Source organism: Corvus hawaiiensis, chromosome 19, assembly GCF_020740725.1.
Source record: "Corvus hawaiiensis isolate bCorHaw1 chromosome 19, bCorHaw1.pri.cur, whole genome shotgun sequence".
NCBI lineage: Eukaryota > Metazoa > Chordata > Aves > Passeriformes > Corvidae > Corvus > Corvus hawaiiensis.
The window spans coordinates 538380-557908 of NC_063231.1; the positions used below are offsets into that span (position 1 = coordinate 538380).

The window sequence follows — 19529 nt, forward strand, 5'->3', positions numbered from 1 at the left end:
ATTGACAAAGACCGGCATTTATTCCATTCAGTCCTTCAATGCCCGTAGCCCCGGCGGCAGCGCTCCGGCCCCGCAGGGATCCCCCCGGTGCCCCCCGCGCCAGCGCGGGGCCGGGCCGGCGGGGGGCGCAGGGGAGGCTTTCAATGCAGCTCGTTCAGGGGATGGGGGTCAGGGAGTGAGAGAAGTAGGGGAAGGTGAGGGTCGGTAACGCTGGGAAGGGGAGGCACCGGAATATGGAGCGACAGGGACAGGCTTGAGGCACTTGCCAGGAGCCCCCACAGGTGCAGGCTGGGGGAAGGAGGGGAAGAGGCACGGAGAAGCTGATGAGGAGCCTGGCCGAGGCAGGCTGGAGGCAAGGCAGTGTGGGCAGGCTCCTCTGCAGCTGGAAAAGCAGCTCCCTGAACGAAAAGGCACAACCCCAGGGCTGCGGCTGCATTCCCTCCACTCTGAGCACGGTCCACCAACAGCTCCCAGGACGGTGCTGTCCCAGGTCCTTGATCTGGGACTGCTCCCTGAGCAGTCGGGGATGCAGATCTCAACCTGTGAGGCAAAGAGCAGTGTCAGCCCCCACCAGGCTGCCACCCCCTCTCTCTGCCCCCCCAGCTCGCTGTGCCCCTGGCTTGCTTACCTGAGAGCCGGTGGCCCAGGCTGGCCATCTTGGCAGGATGTGACATCAACCAGAAGTTGCGCTTGTTCTGCAACTTCTGGAATGGATTTGAGTCTCTCCTCCGCTCCTGCTTCATCTTCTTAATTTTCTTTACCTGTGCAGAGGCAGGACAGCACTCGGGTCAGAGTGCAGAGGCCCCAGCCTCCTCCCACCTGCCCCAGCCCAGCATGTGGCCAGCACCCACCTTTCCTTTGTCAAACTCCTCGTCCCACTCATCAATGATGGTCTTGCTTTGGGCCAGTGCTGTGTCCCGAATGGCATCCTGGCTCACGGCCGAAATCTCACCCTGCCAGGTCAAGACTGCAGAGCAGCCAAGTCAGCAGAAGCACCAGGCTGAGCCCCACTGCACCCCCTTGCACCAGGCCACCCCCAGGCCCAAGGCTGGAGCCCCGTGCTCCAGCTCCCCACCCTGTGCCACCCCCGACAGGCCCATGGCTGGGTGCACCTGCCTGGTTCCAGGAGCACCCCTGCCTGGTTCCAGGAGCACCCCTGCCTGCACTGGGATGGGGGAGCTCAGAGGGCTCTGCCCCCATCCAGGGCTTGCAGCAGGGGGGCTGCACGGCTGTTTGCCCATCCAGGTGAACCAGGATTACCTTGTTTGCCATAAGCCTTGTCCAAGGAATTCTGGAGCAGCTGGCCTACCACGCTGGACCCCTGGCTCTCAGGGGCAGTGCCAGCCCAATTGCCAGCCACAGGGCTCAGGGCAGCCAGGGAGCGTCTCTCATCCCCAGTCTGTTTGTCACTGGCGCCTGCTGCAACTGCGGAAACAGGCAGGGTGAGAATGGGCCACGGGGAACTACCATGCCCCTCCTCTCCAAGGCAGATCTCATCCCAGGAGACACTGTTTGGACAGACAGGGTCCTGATCGGTGAGGGTGTTTGGGCACACAAGTGCCAGCCCTGGGGATAAATCAAGGAGCCTGTCCCCACTTCCTCCTCCAGGGCACAGGCAAGGGCTCCCAGGCTCCCCCCAGGAGCAGCAGGCAGGCCTGGGACAGGGCAGCCCAGGACAGGGGGCAGGACCACAGGCACCGCCGGGCAGCTGTGGGACCAGCAAGCACTGGGGATGGCACAGCAGTGCTCCAAGGGGGTTCTAGGGCAGACAAGCAGCTGGCTTGACCCTGCCAGGCACCAGACAGGGCACAAGGTCAGACCTGGACTGCTGGTGGTGGTGGCAGGGACAGTGTTGGCAGCCAGGCTGCTGAGGCTTTCCATCCACTTGCGCTTGCGGTGCTTGTGCTCTCCAGCCTCCACACTCTGATGTGTCTCACAGGGCTCTGGCTCAGTTGTCCTGGAGCTGGGGAAGGCAGCAGAGTCAGCTCACTCCAGCCAGAGCAGAGTGGGAGAGTCTCAGGCAATGTCTCAGGGCAATGGGGCCCAGGGACACCCGCACTGCACTCAGGGAGGGGTGAGCCCACCCCCAGCAAGTGGGTGCTTCAGCCAGACCCCTGCTGAGGTGCATCCCACCTGCAGAAAGATGAGAAGCCCCTGACCACAGTGCAGGGAGCCTGACCTCAGGCTCTCACATGCCCCTCGTCCCTCACCTATCCGAAGACAGCATCCCAGAGCTGCACTCCTCTGTCTTCTTCAATGGCCTGTCTTTGCTCCTATTCTTCTTTTTCTTCTTCTTCCTCTTGAGGGGGAAAGTTGGCTCCATGCCCAGGTCAATACTGAGCTCTGGCGTATGTTGCTTGGGCCCACTCTTCATGTCCTGACAGACCGGACCATGGCTGAGACCCTTGTCTGCCACCTCCTTCCCCATGAAGGACATCAAGTCCCCTGGAGAGACAATTTTCTTCCTGGGGGACCTGGAGTCTTTATCAATGAAGTCCTTCTGAGAGCCAATGCTCTCCTTCTTGGGGGGCCTGGAGTCTTTGTCCTTGAAGCCCTCTGGAGAAACAATTCTCTCCTTCTTGGGGGGACTGGAGACTTCATCCATGTCCTTCACAGCCACAGCACAAGGGCTCCTGTCTGTGCTACGATGCTTCCTCTTCCGACGCTTCTTTCTGAAGGAACCCTCTGGTTCTACCTGGCCAGATCCCGTGTCCCTGCTGCCAGGAAGAAGGTGGTGTGAAGTGTGGGCAGTGGAACCATGGGTCAGCAGGGAGGCTGGGAGCTGAGTGGGCAAGTTGAGCACGAAGCTGAAGGCAGACTTTTCAGGATTCGGTAGTTCAAGAACAGATGAGGACAGGCTGAAGGACAGGAAAAGATGCTGATCTAAAAGCCCAGAAGTCCCTCTCTTCCTCCTTCCCCTGAGGTGCAGAAGCACAACATCCAGCTGCTGCCATCTCGTCCACAAAATCGGAATCAGATGCAAGGCCACACAGATACCCCATGGAGCACCCAAAGCTGTCACTGGCCTTCCTGCCATGTGGGAGCCTGGCAGCAATGGCACTGCTTACCTGGACTTGCCCAGAGGCCTAGGAGTGGAGGCAGGAGGGGTGGTGTCTGAAGGCTGGGGTTGTGCTTGGTGGTCACTCACGCTCACCTTCTGAGAGGGTTTGCCCTGCAGTTATTGACATAAATAAAAACTTGGTGGTCTAACGCAGAGGTTTCCATGAGCCGAGAGAAAAAGGGGAGCCCAGAGAAAGGGGAGGAGAACAGACATAGACAGGGGCAGGGAAGTGGGGGGTGGGAGAATCAGAAGTGTGTTCAGTTAGAAGAACAAAGGAAAAGAGGAAGGAAAGAAATTTAAAGACCCCAGTGCACTCTCCTGAGCCCACACACTGCCTGTGGAGGAGGCACGCCCACACCCTCCTGCTGTGGCATCACCCCCTGCCACTGGCCCCAGGGGACACGTGACCCCAAGAAGGTGCCAAGGCCACCCCACTGCAGGGACTGGCACAGTCACCCCTCTGTCCCAGGCAAGGGGGCAGGAGCCATCCCCTGCATCACTCAGAGACGTGGACAACAGCAGGGCGTGGCCCCACACCTCGACCCAGAGTCGGGGCAGAGCAGCCACCATAGCCCTGGGTCAGGAGCTGGGAGGGCTCTCCCCGCCCGCCCCTGGTCAGCAGTAGCCCTACACAGCCTCAGTTCAGAAGGCACAGGATGTCGAGCGGAGTCTCTGGGCAGAAGCTCAGACTCACCTTTTTGGTTGAGAGCACTGGTTTCTTGGCCAGCAGCGGTGACGTGGTGCTGCCCCACTCCTGTGCGGCGCTGCCCAGCGGGGAGGGTTTCACAGTGGCTGTCCTGGAGCTTTTGAGGGCAGCCAGGTCAGAGTCTTTAGGGACAGCCAGCTTGGTGCCAGGGCCAGCAGGGAGGTGGGTGCCAGAGTCCCTTCCCTGAGAGGTGCAGAAGCTGCTGGAATTGCTCTTGGCCTTGTGGGTGTCCTTGGCCAGCTGCCCTACTTCGCTGCCATGGGAATCCTTCTTCAGGGTCCTGGTCATCGCCCCACAGCCACTGGGCTCCTGACTGGACTTCAGCAGCTTGGATGAGGTAGGTGGCTTCTCGTTGTCTGGGCCCTGTGTGGGCAGCCCTGCTTTGGCCCCGCTTACGGTGCTGGTGACATGGAAGCCTGCTCTGGGCATGCCAGGTATCTGCAGCTTCTTGGGCCTCTGGACTGTGTCATAGGCCAGGGGTGTGGCCTCGTGGGTGGCTTTGTGGGGCAGTTTGGATGATGGGATCTGAGGGAGTAGCTTTGACAGAGCAATTCCGTTTGTCAGCTTTGACCCCATCCCAGGAGAGCTGCGGGCAACAGGGACTCCAACATCACCTGGGCCTGGCAGCCCCTTCCCCAGCAGCTTGTCTTGTTTCTAGACAAGGAGAAAGAGAGAAGTTCAGTGAGGAAAGTCAAGGAGCCACAGATACAGTGATACTGCCCTCCCCATGTCCAGCCAGGATCCCCAGGTTCAGCAGGATCAGGATCCCTCCTGTACAACACCCTCCCGCACATCCATCTCCCGGCATGGCTGCAGCCCCCCGTGCCCACGGAGCAGCAGCTCCTGGGAGCACCAACCTTCAGGACTCACCGGGCCCAATGGTGGCACAGACAGGGTCCCGTTAATTGCAGTTTTCTTCATTTGCTTCGAGTCACTGCCAGTGCAGCTGGGCAGGCTGAAGGCAGCCTTGGCCATGGGCCCTGCTGAGCTCTTCCTGGGGCAGCTGAGCCTGGGGAGGGCAAAGCACAGGCATCAGCCGTGGGGGTGGGGGTGAGCAGCAGACACACACGAGGGAGGGGAGCTGGAGGCTCTGAGGAGGTGAGGTGCTACAGCAAACCACTCCCTGCCACCCCCTCCCCGAGCCAGCACATGCACGGGGCGTTGGGGCTGCTTGGCTGGGGCAGGCAGGCCAGGAGGCACAGGCTGCTCTCTTACCTCAGGTAGAACAGCACATAGGCCTGCTGGTTGAGAACCACCTTGATGTTGCTGGGGTGGACCTCATGGTCATTCATTCGATACCACTGCCCATTGCTGGCCTGTGGAAGGAGAAGACAGAATGTGGTCAGGCTGTGTCCAAGGAGAACAGGGTCAGGCTCTGGCCAGGGACCCTCCTGGCCTGCAGAGCAGCAGGAACAGCACCCGTCATCAGAGCTCCTCTCCCCAAAACCCACAGCTGCCCCAGGGGCTCTGTCAGGGCAGACCTTCACGTTTCCTGCAGTGGGGCACAGTTTGTGCCCCATGTCCAGTGCGCCACACCTCCACACCACCCACCCTGCCAAGCACCCTCCCCTCTGCACCCTACAGGGACCCACAAGCACCTACCAGGCCCCAGCCCAGACAAGGTGCCAAGAGAGCATCCCAGGCTCACCTTCACATAGCAGAAGTAGTGCCCTGCGTTGCAGCTGTACCCAGAGTGCACCAGCACCGCATAGAGTCCATACGTGACAGGATCACCCTTGGGCTCAGACATGTAAGGGCGGATGTCCAAGAACTCAGGGTATCCCACATCCTGTGGAAAGAAGATGTCTCAGGAGCTGGCATGGCTTTCTTGCCAGAGCAAGAGCAGCTCTGCTGTGCTACGAGTCCCATCTCTCTCTTGAGGGGATGCGTCCTCCTTAGGCAGAGACTGCGGTGAGGAAGATGCCAGGATGAGCCCAACTTCCCCCACAGAGAGCAGTGGGGAATGGCTGCAGGACTGCACCAGGACCTGCTCGGGGGGCAGGACCTTGGGCCAGGACACAGCCCTGGCTGTGGATTGCTGAGTACTCACCTTGGTGGATTGCTGAGTACTCACCTTGGTGATTTTCCTTCCACCTGAAGAGCCGCAACTGCCAAAGCGTTTCAGTGAAATCGTGAGAACATTGGAGGCTCGGTGGATGGTGAAGCGTTTGCTGGCTGACACTTTCTTCCTGCACCTGCCCAGGAAAAGCTCAAGCTATTCAAGCTGTTCCAACATCCAGACAATTGCCCACCCTGGCCACACAGTAATGGCCAACTCGATGGGAATGGTGCTGCTGACACCAGGTACTGCTCCAGACACCTCCTCATGGCCATGCCCGCTGGCCCAGGTCTTCCTTTGAAGACGAGAGAGCTGAGGAGCAGCAGGCTTCATCACAGGCTTCCATGGCCCTGTACCTCATGGTTTAGCCACAGAGCAGGTACAGAAGCCCTCCCACATTGTGGCAGCCTTCTCACCAGCACACCAGTGGACACCATCCTGCCCCCAGCACCCCACACTCACATGCTACACCTGTAAGCGTTGTCCCCACCCAGCTGCTCTGGCTTCACAAACAGCTCCAAGGCCCGCACGATGTTTGCGGCTCGCTGCAAGGACAGGGTGGACGTCAGGGCATGAGCGGCCTGTCCACACCACAGCCCCACTCCCTGCCCCAGGCACTGGCACACAGCACAGGGCTGCAGGCTCCCCCAAAGTCCTGAGCCTGCCCCCGGTGTGGTGGCTGCTCTGCCCCCCAGCACTGCCGAGCCTGCATGGAGGAGTCGTGGCTCACACTTGGGCAACAGGCACTGCTCCGTGAGACAGGGAAGGAAGCGCAACAGCAGGAGCTGCTTCCCTCCTGCCAGCACTGTGACTGCAGGTTAAGGAGCCTCAGAGCAGGAACCTCCCCCTCAAGAGCAGAGACTCCCATCCCCAACCCTGCAGCAGTACCTCGACCTCCAGTGTCACGTCCAAGTAAGGGTCATAGGTATCCGAGACAGTCTTGCACTCCAAACATTTCACTGCAATACGAAGAGCCATGAGCACACCGTGGCACAACACCAGCACCTGCCACACCCCAGCACAGACAGCTGCAGTGTCCCCCCATTCCAGGTTTGGGCTCTGGGATGTGAGCACCAGGATTCACGGCCTTGCGGGAAGGAGGGCTGGCAAATCCACTACGTGTTGGGAAGCAGATGTTGTCAGATAGCTGGGAACACGGGTCCCTTTGCTGGTGGCAATGAGCTGGGGACCCACCACTTGGGTCCCACAGTCAATGGCTTTTCCCATTGCCACCACAGGGGTCACGACCCACAAGTACTGCAGGACTGACCGACTGTGGCTCTGGGTAAGTTACACGTGCTAAGCCATTTTCCAAAGGGTCTTGCTGCCCAGGCCCACGCCCAGAGTGCCAGTACTCACCACGGGACCGCAGGTAACCACCGAAGATCTGGTGAACCAGAGTTGTGGCCTGGGTCTGGCGATCCAACCTACACAGAGACAGCAGCACCAGATCTCACACTGCAACAGCCACCCCCGTCGGACCCCTCAGGACAGCCCCCCTCCACGTTCTGGCCAGCAGCCAGGCTGTGGAGCTCCAGGAGCAGCGGGAAGCCGCAGCCCCTGCCAAGCTGCTCTCTCTGTGTCGCAGCCGAGGGATGACACCAGGCTCCGACACACACCTTCCTCTCAAAGAAGCAGAAGCTCCTGGTTGGAGCTCAGAGCCAGGTGCTGAGAGCAGAGGCAGTGCTTCCCAGGACAAAGGGCCTGGGGGAAGCTGCCCTTCCACAGCCACAGGGCTGGGGCTGAGCTAGGAAGTAGGCCTGTATCCCTCAGCAACTGGGACGCGATCCCAACCTGTAGCAGCCTCAGGATTTGAGGGCAGCACTGGAGCTATGCTGAGGTGGAGGAGTCAGCAGAAGGTGAACAACAGCCCAGAGCCATGTCCCTGAGGGGCAGAGAGCTGGACCCCACACCCAAGGCCCCTGGAGTCAGAACCTCCCCACAATAAGGCTGACCTGGGGCACATGTTCATTCCACAGTCCACTCCCGTGAGTGCAGGGGACCAGCAAGGGAACAGCAAAGAGCAGTGATGGGCCATCAGGCCCCACATACTTGGTGTAGCCATTCAGGCAGGCCTTCTGCATGGCATCGATGGTGTAACGCAGGAACTCGTGTGCATCCTCCTGCCTGCCGAAGCGCAAGTTATGGGAAATCTCTGCAAGAGAGGGAGGACTTAGCACGTGCTGCAACAGACGCCATCCCTCCCTGCCCTCCCTGGGGCAAGGACTCTGGGGTTCGAGTCCCCTCAACCCAAACCAGATGTCAGACTCATGTCACAGAGGAAGCCCCTGGCAGCCCAAGAAGTCTCCAGGCACCCTGAGGCTCCATGAGTCGTCTCAGTGGAGCTGTTTGCCAAAACATGCCCCAATCCCAATAGTTCTGCTCCCACATTAGCCATGGGTGGGGGGGCAGCCCTCCTTACTCTTGAGGTCTCGGATGATGGAGAGTGGCTTTATTGCATTGCCGCTGTTGGCAAAAGCCTGTATCGTGTGGTTTTGCATAGTGCACATCATGCAGAAGCTTCCATGGGCACCTGGAGCAGGAGAGATGATATGATGTTGGGGACAAACCCAGGAGAGATGGAGGCAGTACAGGGGATCTCTGGTCCAACACAGCTCAGCCATGCTCAGTTTTCCCTTTGAGCTCAATGGTCCAGGACATGGGGACCAGCCCATGCCATCCCAGCTGGTACAGCCCACCACAGGACCAGCCACGGCAGCTCCCCAGATGAGACAGCATTCACGTGGATAGAAAACAGGTCCCAGGTATGCACTGGACAAGCCCGTATGTTGGCCCTAAGGGGCAGATCCCACTGGCAGTCCGATGGATGGGACTGCAAGCCCTGTGTGTTCCCTGTGGTGACAGCTCAGAGCAGGGCCTGCCACACTGCTCTTCTGCAGTCCCCACAGTCACGGGCTATTCAGGACCCCCCAGCCCAGCCCCCAAGAAGCCAGCAGGCCCCATTGGGCTCATCTTAGTCCTGGCTACACCCAGCAGAGACAGTCTCCCCAGAGACAAAGATGCCAAGATAGGAACACTGCTACAGCCAGGAAAAGTGAGTAGGACCCAGGAACCAACTCTTGACAGAGAAACAGGCAGAAAGGAGCAGAGCAGGGAAGGTGCATCCTGATATCTGCACTCCCTCACCAGAGCCAGGCACAGAGGTGCCGACCGCAGCACTGTGAGCAGGACAGGCAGACAGACACTGCTCCTCCCTCCCGGCCCCCTGAACCGGGGTCCCCACTCACAGGTGCGTCCGTGTTCCCGGGAGAGCAGGTAGTTGGTGAGTGGCGGCGTGTACGTCAGGCACTGCAGCGCCGAGTTCAGGAAGCAGGTGTTCCCCAGGTTACTCAGCCCGGCGCCCACACGGTGGACCCGCTCCCACTTCATGGAGAGGCGCTGGGCTGGGAAGAGCACCTTCTGCGGCGCGGGGATGCCATCACCCGCGGCCGCTGGCAGGGCACGGCTGTGGCCTGTGGGGAACAGAGGGTCAGCCAGGGGTAGGAGCACGGGGAGGCTCCCTTCACTCTCTCCACTTACCTTGGGGGTTCTGCGGCCTCTCCGGAAGGCTGCCGGTGATGCCGACAGGGCGGCCGAGGGCCTCGGCCCCGATGTGCTCGTACTTGTCCCGCAGGTGCTCCAGCTGCCCGGCCAGGCCGCGGCGGGCGGGCGCGAACTCGATGCGCTGCTGCAGCACGGAGCGGGCGGCGGCGGCCAGCGGCCGGCCCAGCTCCGCCGCCGCCTCCCGCCGCCCCGGCTCCAGCGCCTCCCGCAGCTTCTCCGCGATCATCGCCGTGGGCGGCCGGCTCGGCGGGCCCGGCGGCCGCGGCTGCAGAGAGGGAGGGAAGGGGCGATTGAGCGGAGGGCACAGGCCCGGCACGGCCCTCCCCGCCGCGCTCCGGCTCTCAGAGCAACCGGCCGCCTCCACGGCCCCGCCGCCACCCGCCGCGGCCCCCTCAGCGGCTGGCCCACCCACCGCCCGCCGCCACCCGCGGCTCCGAGCGCCGTCGCCGCGCGGCCCCGGCCCGGCCGCCGCCATATGCGGCCTTGCCGGTCCCGGCGCTCCGCTCCCCACGGGCGGCCCCGTCGGCAGGGCAGAGGAGCGCGGCGGAACCGGGGCGCAGGTCCCAGCGTCCCCAGGCCCGTCCCGCCCGGTCCCGGCAGCGCTCACCATCCGGGTCCCGCCGCACGCACGTGTCGCCGCACCGCCACTCGCCCGCCGCCGGCACAAACCCCTTCCGCGCCGGCCCTGCGGGGCGGCTCCGCTCCGCCTCTGCGCGGCCGCGGTGGCTCGCTCGGCTCGGCCCGAGCCGCGTCCGCTCCGCCCCCTTGTTCGGAAGAGCCAACGGAGAGACGAGCTCCGCCCGCCCGCCCGCCGCGAGTCCCGGCGCGGACGGGGGCAGGACGCGACTGCCGGGGCAAAGGCGGCCGGTGACGCCGCTCCCGCAGCGGACGGTCCCACGAAGAGACGTTTCCACGCGGGACCGGCCACGATGCGCTGGGGCGCGGCCCCTTCGTGCCCCGGTCCCGTCTCCTCTGGCCCCAGCCCCGGCCCCCGCCCGCCCCTGAGTCACGGCCCCGCCCCGGTCCCACTCCCGTCTGCTGCCGGTCCCGCCGGCATCTGAAGGCGGCCCCGCAGCAGCTCTTCCCCTCCCTGTCTCGTGCTTTCCCTCCGGCGGCCCCGCGGGGATCGCTCCTCTCCGCAGCTGAGGAGGGACGGGGGAGCCCGGTTGGGTCCGGTTGGGTCCGGAGGGGAGGCGGGGCCCGGGGGGATCCCGGCCGAGCCGCCGCAGGGCCGAACCGGAGCAGCGGTCCACGCCCCTCTTCCCCCTTGCCGTGGAGCTCCCGGCACGGACCCTCTGCGGGTACCGGGGCGGCTCCAGCACCGGACGAAGAGACGGAAATTACGGCACAGGGACGACAGAGCCGGCGGCAAAACAAGTGGCGATATTGAAGTCAAAGACAGAGGAGCAGCAGCGACAGGAGCACAACGGGTACAGCCATACAGAGCGCCCGGGATGCGCGGTCGGGACTGAGGAAAGGTTGGGGGGGGTTTTTCTTTTTCTTTCTTTTTAATTTTTCTCTTTAATATGTTGAAATTGCCCAGACTGGTCCAGTACGACATCTCAAACCTTACAGGGATGCACAGCATGAAAACGCCGCCGGCACAGGGCTGCAGGGAGCATTCCCGGCGCGCTCCCAAAGCCATGGGTGCCCGTGCCGGTGCCGCGGGCGTCGCGGTGGGGCAGCTCCGCGGCACCCGCCAGCATCGCTGTGGCATGGGGATGGCTCAGAGAACTTAGGGCAGAGGGGTGTGAGGGGGTCACCGGAGGGGACAGGTTTTCCTGCAGCTGCCCTGCTGCCAGTTCCAGGCTCCATTCCCAACACTGCAGAGAAGGGAGCTCGCCTGGCTGCAGTGGTGCTGAGGGCCATAGTGTGGCCCAGAGCTGCACGAGGCGGTGATGGACAGCCTGTGCCCATGCAGCCAGAGCTCCGGCCCCTGGTGCCCTGCCAAGGGTTCCAGGCCAAGCCTGTCCAATGGTGGCATCTGCAGAAGGATCTGTAGGAGGATGCAGCAGAACGGAGCCCACTGGAGAGAGGAGTATGTGGAGAGAGGGGAAACAGTGCCGGGTGCATGTCAGGGGTCACCCCAGATACGCTAACATGCCCCTCCAGCTTTCTGGGACAAGGCACCTGCGCAGGAGTCGTCTGGCCCTGTGAAAGGCCTGGAGCCCCTTGCCGGGGTTTCTGCCACATGGTAAAGCCCCCCAGAGCCCCTGCCCAGAGGGGTACCCTTCTGGCACCCTGAAAGGGGAGGTGGGTGGTGGGTGGGGAGGGGGACAGCGGGGTCGCCAGGTGCTGCGGTGGGGAGGGCTCTGTAGCCAGAGCTGTGGGGGAAGCTCCCGCAGCGGGGCACTGGTAGACCTGCTACGCAGCCAGGGCAGCTCCCACCACTCACAAGGGCTTGATTCCTTCACAGCTGCCAGGGCCAAGCATGGCTGGGGGATCGTGACCCTGGCAGGGAGGTCCCCACACCCTGCTCAGCCCTGCCACAAGCGAAGGATGCCGAGTGCGGCTGCGGGCTGCCAGAAGCCTGCAACAGAGCGGGTCCCCATCCCTGTCCCCCACACACATGTGGCAGCCACCAGGGCCCCCTGCGGCCGAGCGGATTTTCATGCTGTCTCCAGGATTTGATATCAGCGTGGACCAGTCTAACATCTCGCAGGTTTTTTCTACTGGCTACTGGAATGCGCTCGTTTGGCTTAGGGGTCCTCGATGTCGAGAAACTCTTGCTTGGGGGGGGCCATGCCGCGGTACCAGGCGCATGAGCCGTCGCTCCTCTTGATGCAGGCGTAGTGCTTCGCCTGCCGCCCATCCACGTTGTTCTTCTCCATCGCCCAGTCTGTCCAGAGACACTCATCCGAGGAGGAGACGAAGCAGGGGATGGAGAGGCAGCGCGAGATCTGTGCAGAACAGAGACTGTCACCCACCAACCCAAGGGAGCACTGGGATGCAGGGAAGCAGCATGGGGCAGCTGGGTTGGGGGTCTTGCACAGCTCTGCTTCATCCATCCCCCCAGCTCTGGACAGTGATGCCAGGCTGACCCTGCCCTGTGGGGCATGGTGGGGATGCAACCCCAATGCAGGGGAACTGGAGAACCCCTGGTTGCCAGTCCTAGGGCTGGCCTTGGTTCCCAGCCAGAGGAAGGCAGAGGCTGGGCTGCCCTTCCTGTGCCCAGCCATGTGCTGTGTCCCTGCACAATGTCGTCCTTGAAGGACAGGGAAGAGCATCTCACTGTGGAGCCCACCCCTGTCTGGAGGCTGCAGACCCTCTCTGGTATGGGGTGTGGGGCATGTGGGAGGCAGCCTGGTTGCTCACCTTGCACTCGCAGCCCATCTGGTACCGCTGGTTTAGGCTCTTCTTCTGGGTTGGGGTCAGCGAGTCCCAGGTGGACACCAAGTCACAGAGCGTGATGTGCATCTTGCCATTGCCCTCTGACTTGCCTGGGGAGAGGCCAGACAGACCACTCAAGGGGGTCTCCCCAGCACCTCGGGACCCCACGTTGAGTCATGGTGCCTGGAGCCCCTCACTGTTCACTGTCCCTCGTGGCCTCCGGGAAGCAGAGGCTTGTCCCCCAGCTGCCCCCGCCATGGCCTGGGGCTGCAGAGCACAGCCAGGACACAGCCGGGGGGTTCCCTGAGGACTGATGGCAGGAGCAGGAGGGGCAAAGGGAGAATGTGCCCAGGGAGCAGGCACACACATCAGGCATCTTGCAGGGCACATGAGGCATCAGGGCCAGCACTGTCGCGACAGCCCCTGAGAGCACTCCCCCGCAGCGCTCACCTGCGATGAGATACTCCTTCTTCCCGCCGGTGTCCAGCAGCCGGCCACACACGGCAGTGGATGGAGCCGTGTAGATGAACTCTATGTCCTGGTCGGGGCCCTTGAACATCTGGGAAGCAGAGGCAGGAGTGAGTGGCTGGTGAAGGGGCCGCCCCATCCCCCCAGCCTCCTGACCTGATATGCCCCGTCACCTTGATCTGCTTGATTTCATACTGGATGCGCTTGATTGGATTCCCGTATATATCGTTCCCCGAATCCACCTCTTTCGCAGAGACAGCCTTGGCTCGGATCACTGGAAGGGAGAAGTGAGATAAGTGGGGGTTACCAGTCCCACTTAGCCCCTGCATCTCACAGGGTCTCCCACCTTCACAGGGGACTGCTGTCCGCAGCAGACCCCACTGCCCACCTGGCTGCCCACAGAGCCGGCTGTCACCCTCTGTCCCCAAAGGGATGGGGCTCTGGCACATGCAGGACAATGACCAGCAGCATTGCAGCAGCACCCTCAAGGCAGGTGACAAGGAGAGTTCACAACAGGATCACCTGGCCCCAGGGCTCGTGAGGCTATGGCACTGTGAGCCAGGGGACAGCTCTGCTGTGGCAGGGTCCCTGTGATCATGCTGCTCCCAGGATACACGGTCCGGCATGTGAGTGCTCGGCACGTGGCAGTGACCTGCAGGCGGCTGGGCCGGCAGGGCGGGCAGCCAGCTCAACCTTACTCACCGGCTGGGACATGGGCTGGCTCAGTGCCATGCTGTGCAGGTTGCCTGGGTCCCTGCACTGAGACCTGCAGCCCCCAGTCGTGCCCAGCTCCCTCCACCAGTGCAGGGACTGAAGCTCCCAGGCAGCACCGGGGATGCTGATGGTGAAGGGGACAATGGCAGTTCCAAAGCTAGAGCTTCTGCTCAGCACTCTGAGAGTATGGAGGGGGCCTGGCTGCAGGGCAGGGGCTGGCAGGGCTCCCTGCTCTGCCAGGGGTACCCCCATCCAACAGGAAGGGCAGCTCCCCACCCTGCAGGGCTCCCCCATGCTCTGCCAGCCTGTCAAGCGCTGTGGGGCAGGGGACAGGGAGCTGGGCACTCTCACAGAGTTCATCCTGGCTCATGTCCCCGCTGAAAGGTGTTGGGCTGGGAGCAGCTGGGGACATGCAGAGGTCACCCCACTGCCTGGCACAGAGGAGCCTCTCCCACCTGGCATGGCCAGGAGAGGGAATGTGACCGTGCTCTATAAATACCGCGGGGTGTGGGGGCATGCGGACAGGCTATTTAAGCTGAAGGTCGGGGGGCACGGTCCCACGTGGGCACCAGCAAGTGCCAGCAGAGTTTACTCTGGAAAGTTGAGAGTGGCACCAACATGAGCAGGGACCAGGGAAGAGGATTCCCAAAATGGCCATCCCCAGTCACTGGCAGTGCTCACTGGTGCGGGGCTGGAGGAAGCAGCGGCTGCCCTGGGGGCTTTCCCAGCTGCTCCCATCCCTTGGGAAGGGCTGTGCTGTCCAGGGATGGTGGCAGCACCTCAGCCATGCCTGGCGACAGTGCCCGCTCCTCCGTCAGCAGTGTGCTGGGGTCACCACAGACACAGGCCACCCCTCGCCCCTGCAGCCACCCACGTGTCCTGTGTGCCAAGCCCTGTGTGCCACCAGTGTAGCCCAGGTGCAACCAGTGCCGGCCCCGTGGCTCCCGTGCGGGGAATGGTTACTGCCTCAGTGGGCTCCAGCCTTTTCCATTCACGTGCTGATGAATCACTTGACAAAAATGCAGCCCGATTCTGGGTGGATTTGTTCTGAACAGTGCAGCTTTGTGGAGGGGACGACTGCGCTGCGCTTTCTCCGCCAAGACCCCACAGCGCAGCCAAGCTGCTCCACGCCCGCCAGGAACCAGGGCAGCGGAGGGAGCCCTGAGCAGAGCCTGGGACGAGGAGGCTGGGCGAGGGATGGGGGAAACCCCTGGGTGCCCAAGGACCAGTATTCAGACCTCCCCAAATGACAATGTCCCCGTTGGCCTTGCCACCCACCAGCCAGGGAGCCCAGACCCTCTGTGAAGCTGAGCCAAGGCTCCTGGGGTGCATGGCAGGCACAGCACACCGTTGGCACTGGCTGACCAAGTCCGACCAGAGACATGCTGGAAATGCTCCTTCCCCAGGCAGGCTGAGTGAGAAGGTGCTCCGTGGGAGCAGAGGGTCCCCTGGCAGAGTGGGACCCCCACTGCTGACATCTCCTGTGCTGGTCCCCAGGGCTGCCACTGTGGCCTCTGCACAGTGAGGACTCTGGACCCTGCAGGGACAGAGACCCTCTGAGGTAAGCAGGTCCCCTTGCTGCCCTCTGGCACCAGCATCAGCCCCACTGCACCGGCAGGTGCCATAGTGCCATGAGGAAGGGTCCCACTCTAGGACCCAGGACCCTGCACCACTTCCCCTTGCTGAGTGATGGCACAGATCAGCCAGGGTGGACCAGGGCCACAGTGCAGCTCCAGAAGCAAAGCTGGGGACACACAGTCACCCAGTGCCACAAAACTGCCAGGTTGCCTCTCTGGGCTTGCCAGTGTTGGGGTTTGTCCTCCCTGGCCCCATGTAGGGCTACCCCACCTCAGGGCACCACTGTGCTCGCCTGTGCCCCATGGGAAGAAGGGCATCACAAGGACCCTTGGCCATGGGCCCCCCCTTCTGGCCCAAGACTTGCAGAACGGCCGCCCCTTCCTCTGCCATCCCACCCCAAACCCCACCATGCCACCCTGCCCACACCCACCCGCAGCTGCCTGGGAAGCGCCAGTGCCCTCAGACCACAGGGGCCACTGCTGGGCTGGATGCCCAGGGAACAAAGCTCCCTTCTCCAGGGCTGCTGGCAGCAGAGGGGCTTTCTGCCAGTGCCAGCACTGCCTGCTGCCTGCCTGGCACTGCCAGCCCAGGCACCTGACCCCTTGGTGAGGGCAGCCCCGCGGTCACTCCAGCCCTGCTTGAGGCCGGCAGAGCTGGGGAGATGGCAAACCGCCCTGGGAGGGACTCCTGCACCCCAGCCCTGCCTGGCAAGGCAGGCGCTTGCTCGCATCCCAGTGCCTGCCTGCACGCCAGCAGCTGCAGCGGCAGGCACCCCACCCCGGCACAGTGGTTTGAAGATGCTGAGGCTGCAGGGCTGAGCAGGGCAGCCCCGCAGCGGGGAGGAAGCGGAGGCCACGGCGGCTCCCTGTGCCCAGCAGTGCCCGCGGGGCGGCGAGAGGCAGCGCCGGGTCCGCTGGCCCGCCGGCCTGCGCGGGAGCCACGGGCTGAGCGCTGCCATGGCCGCTGCGTCATCCCGGCCGTGACGGGAGCAGATGGAGCCCAATCAGCGGCAGCCCCCACGTCAGCCCACGGCCCCTCTGCGCCAGCCGCACGGAACGGCTCCGGCAGCCGCGCTCGGCAGGGCGGCACCGGGCACCGGCAGCTGCCCGGCCCCGGCAGGCGCGGCGGGGTTTGCAGGGACAGCTCCCGCCACTGCCCCGCGCATCCCCTCCTGTGCCCGGCCCCTGCTGGCTGCTGGCAGCCCCCACACTCGCCGTGCCTGTCCCGAGGAACCAAGCACTGGGACGACTGGGATCAGTGCAATGCCGTCAGGGGCTGCATCCCAATTGCCACTGCCCCTGGCAGCACCGAGCCCCTGCTCTCCCCTGCCCCATCGAGGCCCTGCTGCCACGGCTTTGCCTAGAAGGGCTCAGCATCACGCATCCCCACGCTGCTCCAGAGGAGGTGAAGCAGAAACTGGGTTTCCTGCTATGGCCCCTGGTGTGGCTGTGGTGCCACTGGGCAGCTGAGCATCCCCTGCAGCAGAGCAGCCCAGCAGAGCAGCCACCAGGCCCCAGTGCCTGGGCACAGCCTCAGGGAGGGATGGTGGACAAGGCAGCCCCAAGCCCTTGGGCCCTGCAGAAAACCCCTGCTCATCTCATGAGCCAGGACATGCTAGCGCAGGCTGGCAGGTTCTAAGTCACCAGCCCCAGTGACACAACCCCAGCCCCTCTATGACCCCCAGCCCCTCGGGCACCCCCCACCCAATGCAGAGTTGCATCTGCCTCCCCTTGCACCAGCTAAAAGTGCAAGCCCTGGGCTGTGGCTGCTCCAGTCTCACTCCATGGGAGAGCAAGTGCAGGGGCAGGTGCAAGGCCAGAGGGGCCATGGGGATGTGGCAGGCGCTGCCCATGCTATGGAGAGGGGATCCCAGGACCAGGACCCCACACTGTGCTCACCCTGATACCCTATCCTGAGGGTTGAGCATGAGCCTTGGGGCCCATCGTTCACCTTGGGTGCGCCTGCCCAGCACTGCAGGGCATCAGCAATCCCCACACCACCACATTTCTGTCAAGGGCCCAGCCTGGACACAGGTCCCTCCAGCCACAGCAGCTGGAAAGGTCCCAGCAGCACCAGGTGCCCCAGGTTCTTCGTGGGCTCCACACACCTGCTGGGATGGAACTGGCTGAGGAGCAGCCCAACTCCAGAGAGCATCCAGGAGGAAGATACGAAGCAGCAAAAGGCCAGGGAACACAGGATCATCCCAGGTCATGCCCTGCTCTGTCTCCAAGCACTGTTTTCACTTAGGCCCACACGGAGCACATCTGACACAGACGAGCCACACAAGGGACTTGGGCTGGGAGCCAGAAGGTGCCAGCACTGCCAGCAGCGTGGCTGGGAGGACGCTGCTTTGGCAGGACAGGCTCTGGGTGCCTGCAGGACAGGCACCTGCTGAGAGCATCCGGGCAGCTGGAGACCAAAGCTCAGCGAGGCAGTGCCCTCCCAGGGGACGGTGGAGACAGCCAGGGCCTCCAAGACAGACAGTGACTCAGCAGCTGAGTCAGGGCTGAGCCGGCACCCCACGATGGGCAGTGAGTCACGAGTGCCCCGAAAGCTGATCCTGACAGGAGTGTGATGGGAAGCCACAGCTGCACTGCCAGAGCAGGCACAGGGCATCCTGTGGACCAGGGACACTAGCTCCAGCAGCAGCTCCTAAAACCCTGTGCTCCATTTTGTCTCAAAACCTCCCTGTCCCCAACATGCCTCATGGTGAGGCTGGGCACGCGAGGCAGCAGTCAAGTGCTGCGGGAGTTGCCCTCACAGAGGAAAGACGCTGGGAGTGGGGTCTGGAAGGGAAGCCTGTGAGGAACATCCTGAATCTGGAGCAGGGGACAGGGCAGGGCCATCCAGAGGTTGGGGCTGCCTCAGTGTTTGGGAATGTTACCTCTCCAGCTGAGCCTGGGAACGGGCCCACGAAGGAAAGCGCCGGGAACTGGGGCCGGCCTGTTCAGTTCATATGTTAAAATTTAATAAGGGCATTATTCATAGAAAGAGGAATCCAGATCCCGGCGCTGCCAAGCCCTCCCTTTCAGCAGCATCCAAGCCGAACAAAGTGGGACGGGGGAAAGGAAATGCCTGGAAATAAGGCGCAGACAGGGGTGACCGAGCCGTGGCGGTGGCTGCCGGGCATGGGGGGGTTCTCTGGGCTCCGGGCCGGTGCCGTGGCCGCGCTCGGAGGGTCCCGGCCGCCCCCGGGCCCCAGCCCCGCGCTGCCACGTACCTCCGCGGTGTCATCAGAGTCGGGGGAGGCCGGGCCCACCCGTGTCATTCACCGGGCGGCGGCCAGTGGGGACCCGGCCCCAGCGTAGCCGCGCTCCGCTCGCCCCTCGCAGCGGCGAAGCCGCCCCGGGGAGCGGTGCTGGGCGCGGGAGCCCCCCCGAGACGGTGGGAGGAGGTGCGGGGTGGGACGGGCACAGCCCGGACGGAGGGACCGCGCCCGGCCGCGCATCCGCACCCGCCGACACACCCCCGGGCCGGGCCGGCGCTGCGGGCAGGTGCCGGGGGTCGGGGGGCTCTGCCCGCTCCCCGCCCGCCCCGCGCCAACTTTCCGGTCCTTCCCCCGCCGGGAAGTTGGCGCGGGCGGGGCCGGGCGGGGGCTCGGGGGGCTCGGGGCGGGGTTCCCCGCGGCGCTCACCTACGTCCGCGTTGCAGAAGGCCTGTTGCGGGTGGATGGGCGAGCAGCTGCAGGCGTCGGCCGGGCGGGCCCTGCCGAGCAGCAACACCGCCAGCCAGGCCAGCAGGCTGGGCAGCGCGGCGGGCATGGTGCGGGGCTGCGGGCGCGGCCGCCCAGCCCCGATCCCGCACCCACCGCCGGGCCCGGCCGAGCCGCCGCCGGGAACTTGGGTCCGGCCGGGGCGGGCGCTCTGCGGCCGCCGCTCCGTTGCCTTCACGGAGCCGTTCGCTTCCTCCCCGCCGCGCTCGGCCTCGCTCTTTAACGTGCTCCGGAGATCTTCTGCTCCTCCTCCGCGTGGCGCGGGGCCAGCCCGGCTGCGCCCGCCCTCCGCGGGATGCGGCTCCGCCGCGACCGCTGCCCCCGCCCCGGCACGGCC

General features: G+C 63.8%; 2 protein-coding genes and 1 long non-coding RNA gene across 4 annotated transcripts; all 3 read right to left on the reverse strand.

The window, feature by feature from the left end:
• Position 1: 1 nt before the first annotated feature.
• On the reverse strand, positions 2–9561 carry USP36 (ubiquitin specific peptidase 36). 2 transcript variants are annotated; one of them, XM_048323538.1, is made up of 19 exons: positions 9367–9561; positions 9075–9299; positions 8249–8359; positions 7879–7981; positions 7186–7253; positions 6715–6785; positions 6289–6371; positions 5842–5962; positions 5416–5556; positions 4983–5083; positions 4638–4776; positions 3756–4421; positions 3069–3172; positions 2211–2717; positions 1821–1963; positions 1261–1425; positions 852–967; positions 629–761; positions 2–540 (listed from the first exon to the last, which is right to left on the reverse strand). In XM_048323538.1, the coding sequence occupies exons 2-19, from the start codon at positions 9214–9216 to the stop codon at positions 536–538; spliced, it is 2919 nt and encodes a 972-aa protein (XP_048179495.1). In that variant the 5' UTR covers positions 9217–9299; positions 9367–9561; the 3' UTR covers positions 2–535. The 2 variants fall into 2 exon arrangements, with proteins under 2 accessions (XP_048179495.1, XP_048179494.1); XM_048323537.1 differs by having other exon boundaries at positions 2211–2858; positions 9367–9559.
• Positions 9562–10752: 1191 nt separating this feature from the next.
• On the reverse strand, positions 10753–19430 carry TIMP2 (TIMP metallopeptidase inhibitor 2). The gene is made up of 5 exons (XM_048323539.1): positions 19115–19430; positions 13362–13462; positions 13171–13279; positions 12706–12830; positions 10753–12290 (listed from the first exon to the last, which is right to left on the reverse strand). The coding sequence occupies exons 1-5, from the start codon at positions 19239–19241 to the stop codon at positions 12090–12092; spliced, it is 663 nt and encodes a 220-aa protein (XP_048179496.1). The 5' UTR covers positions 19242–19430; the 3' UTR covers positions 10753–12089.
• Positions 18427–19086, reverse strand: LOC125335712. Its single transcript, XR_007207525.1, has 2 exons — positions 18701–19086; positions 18427–18555 (listed from the first exon to the last, which is right to left on the reverse strand). It is a non-coding gene; the product is annotated as an uncharacterized LOC125335712 (long non-coding RNA).
• Positions 19431–19529: the final 99 nt, after the last annotated feature.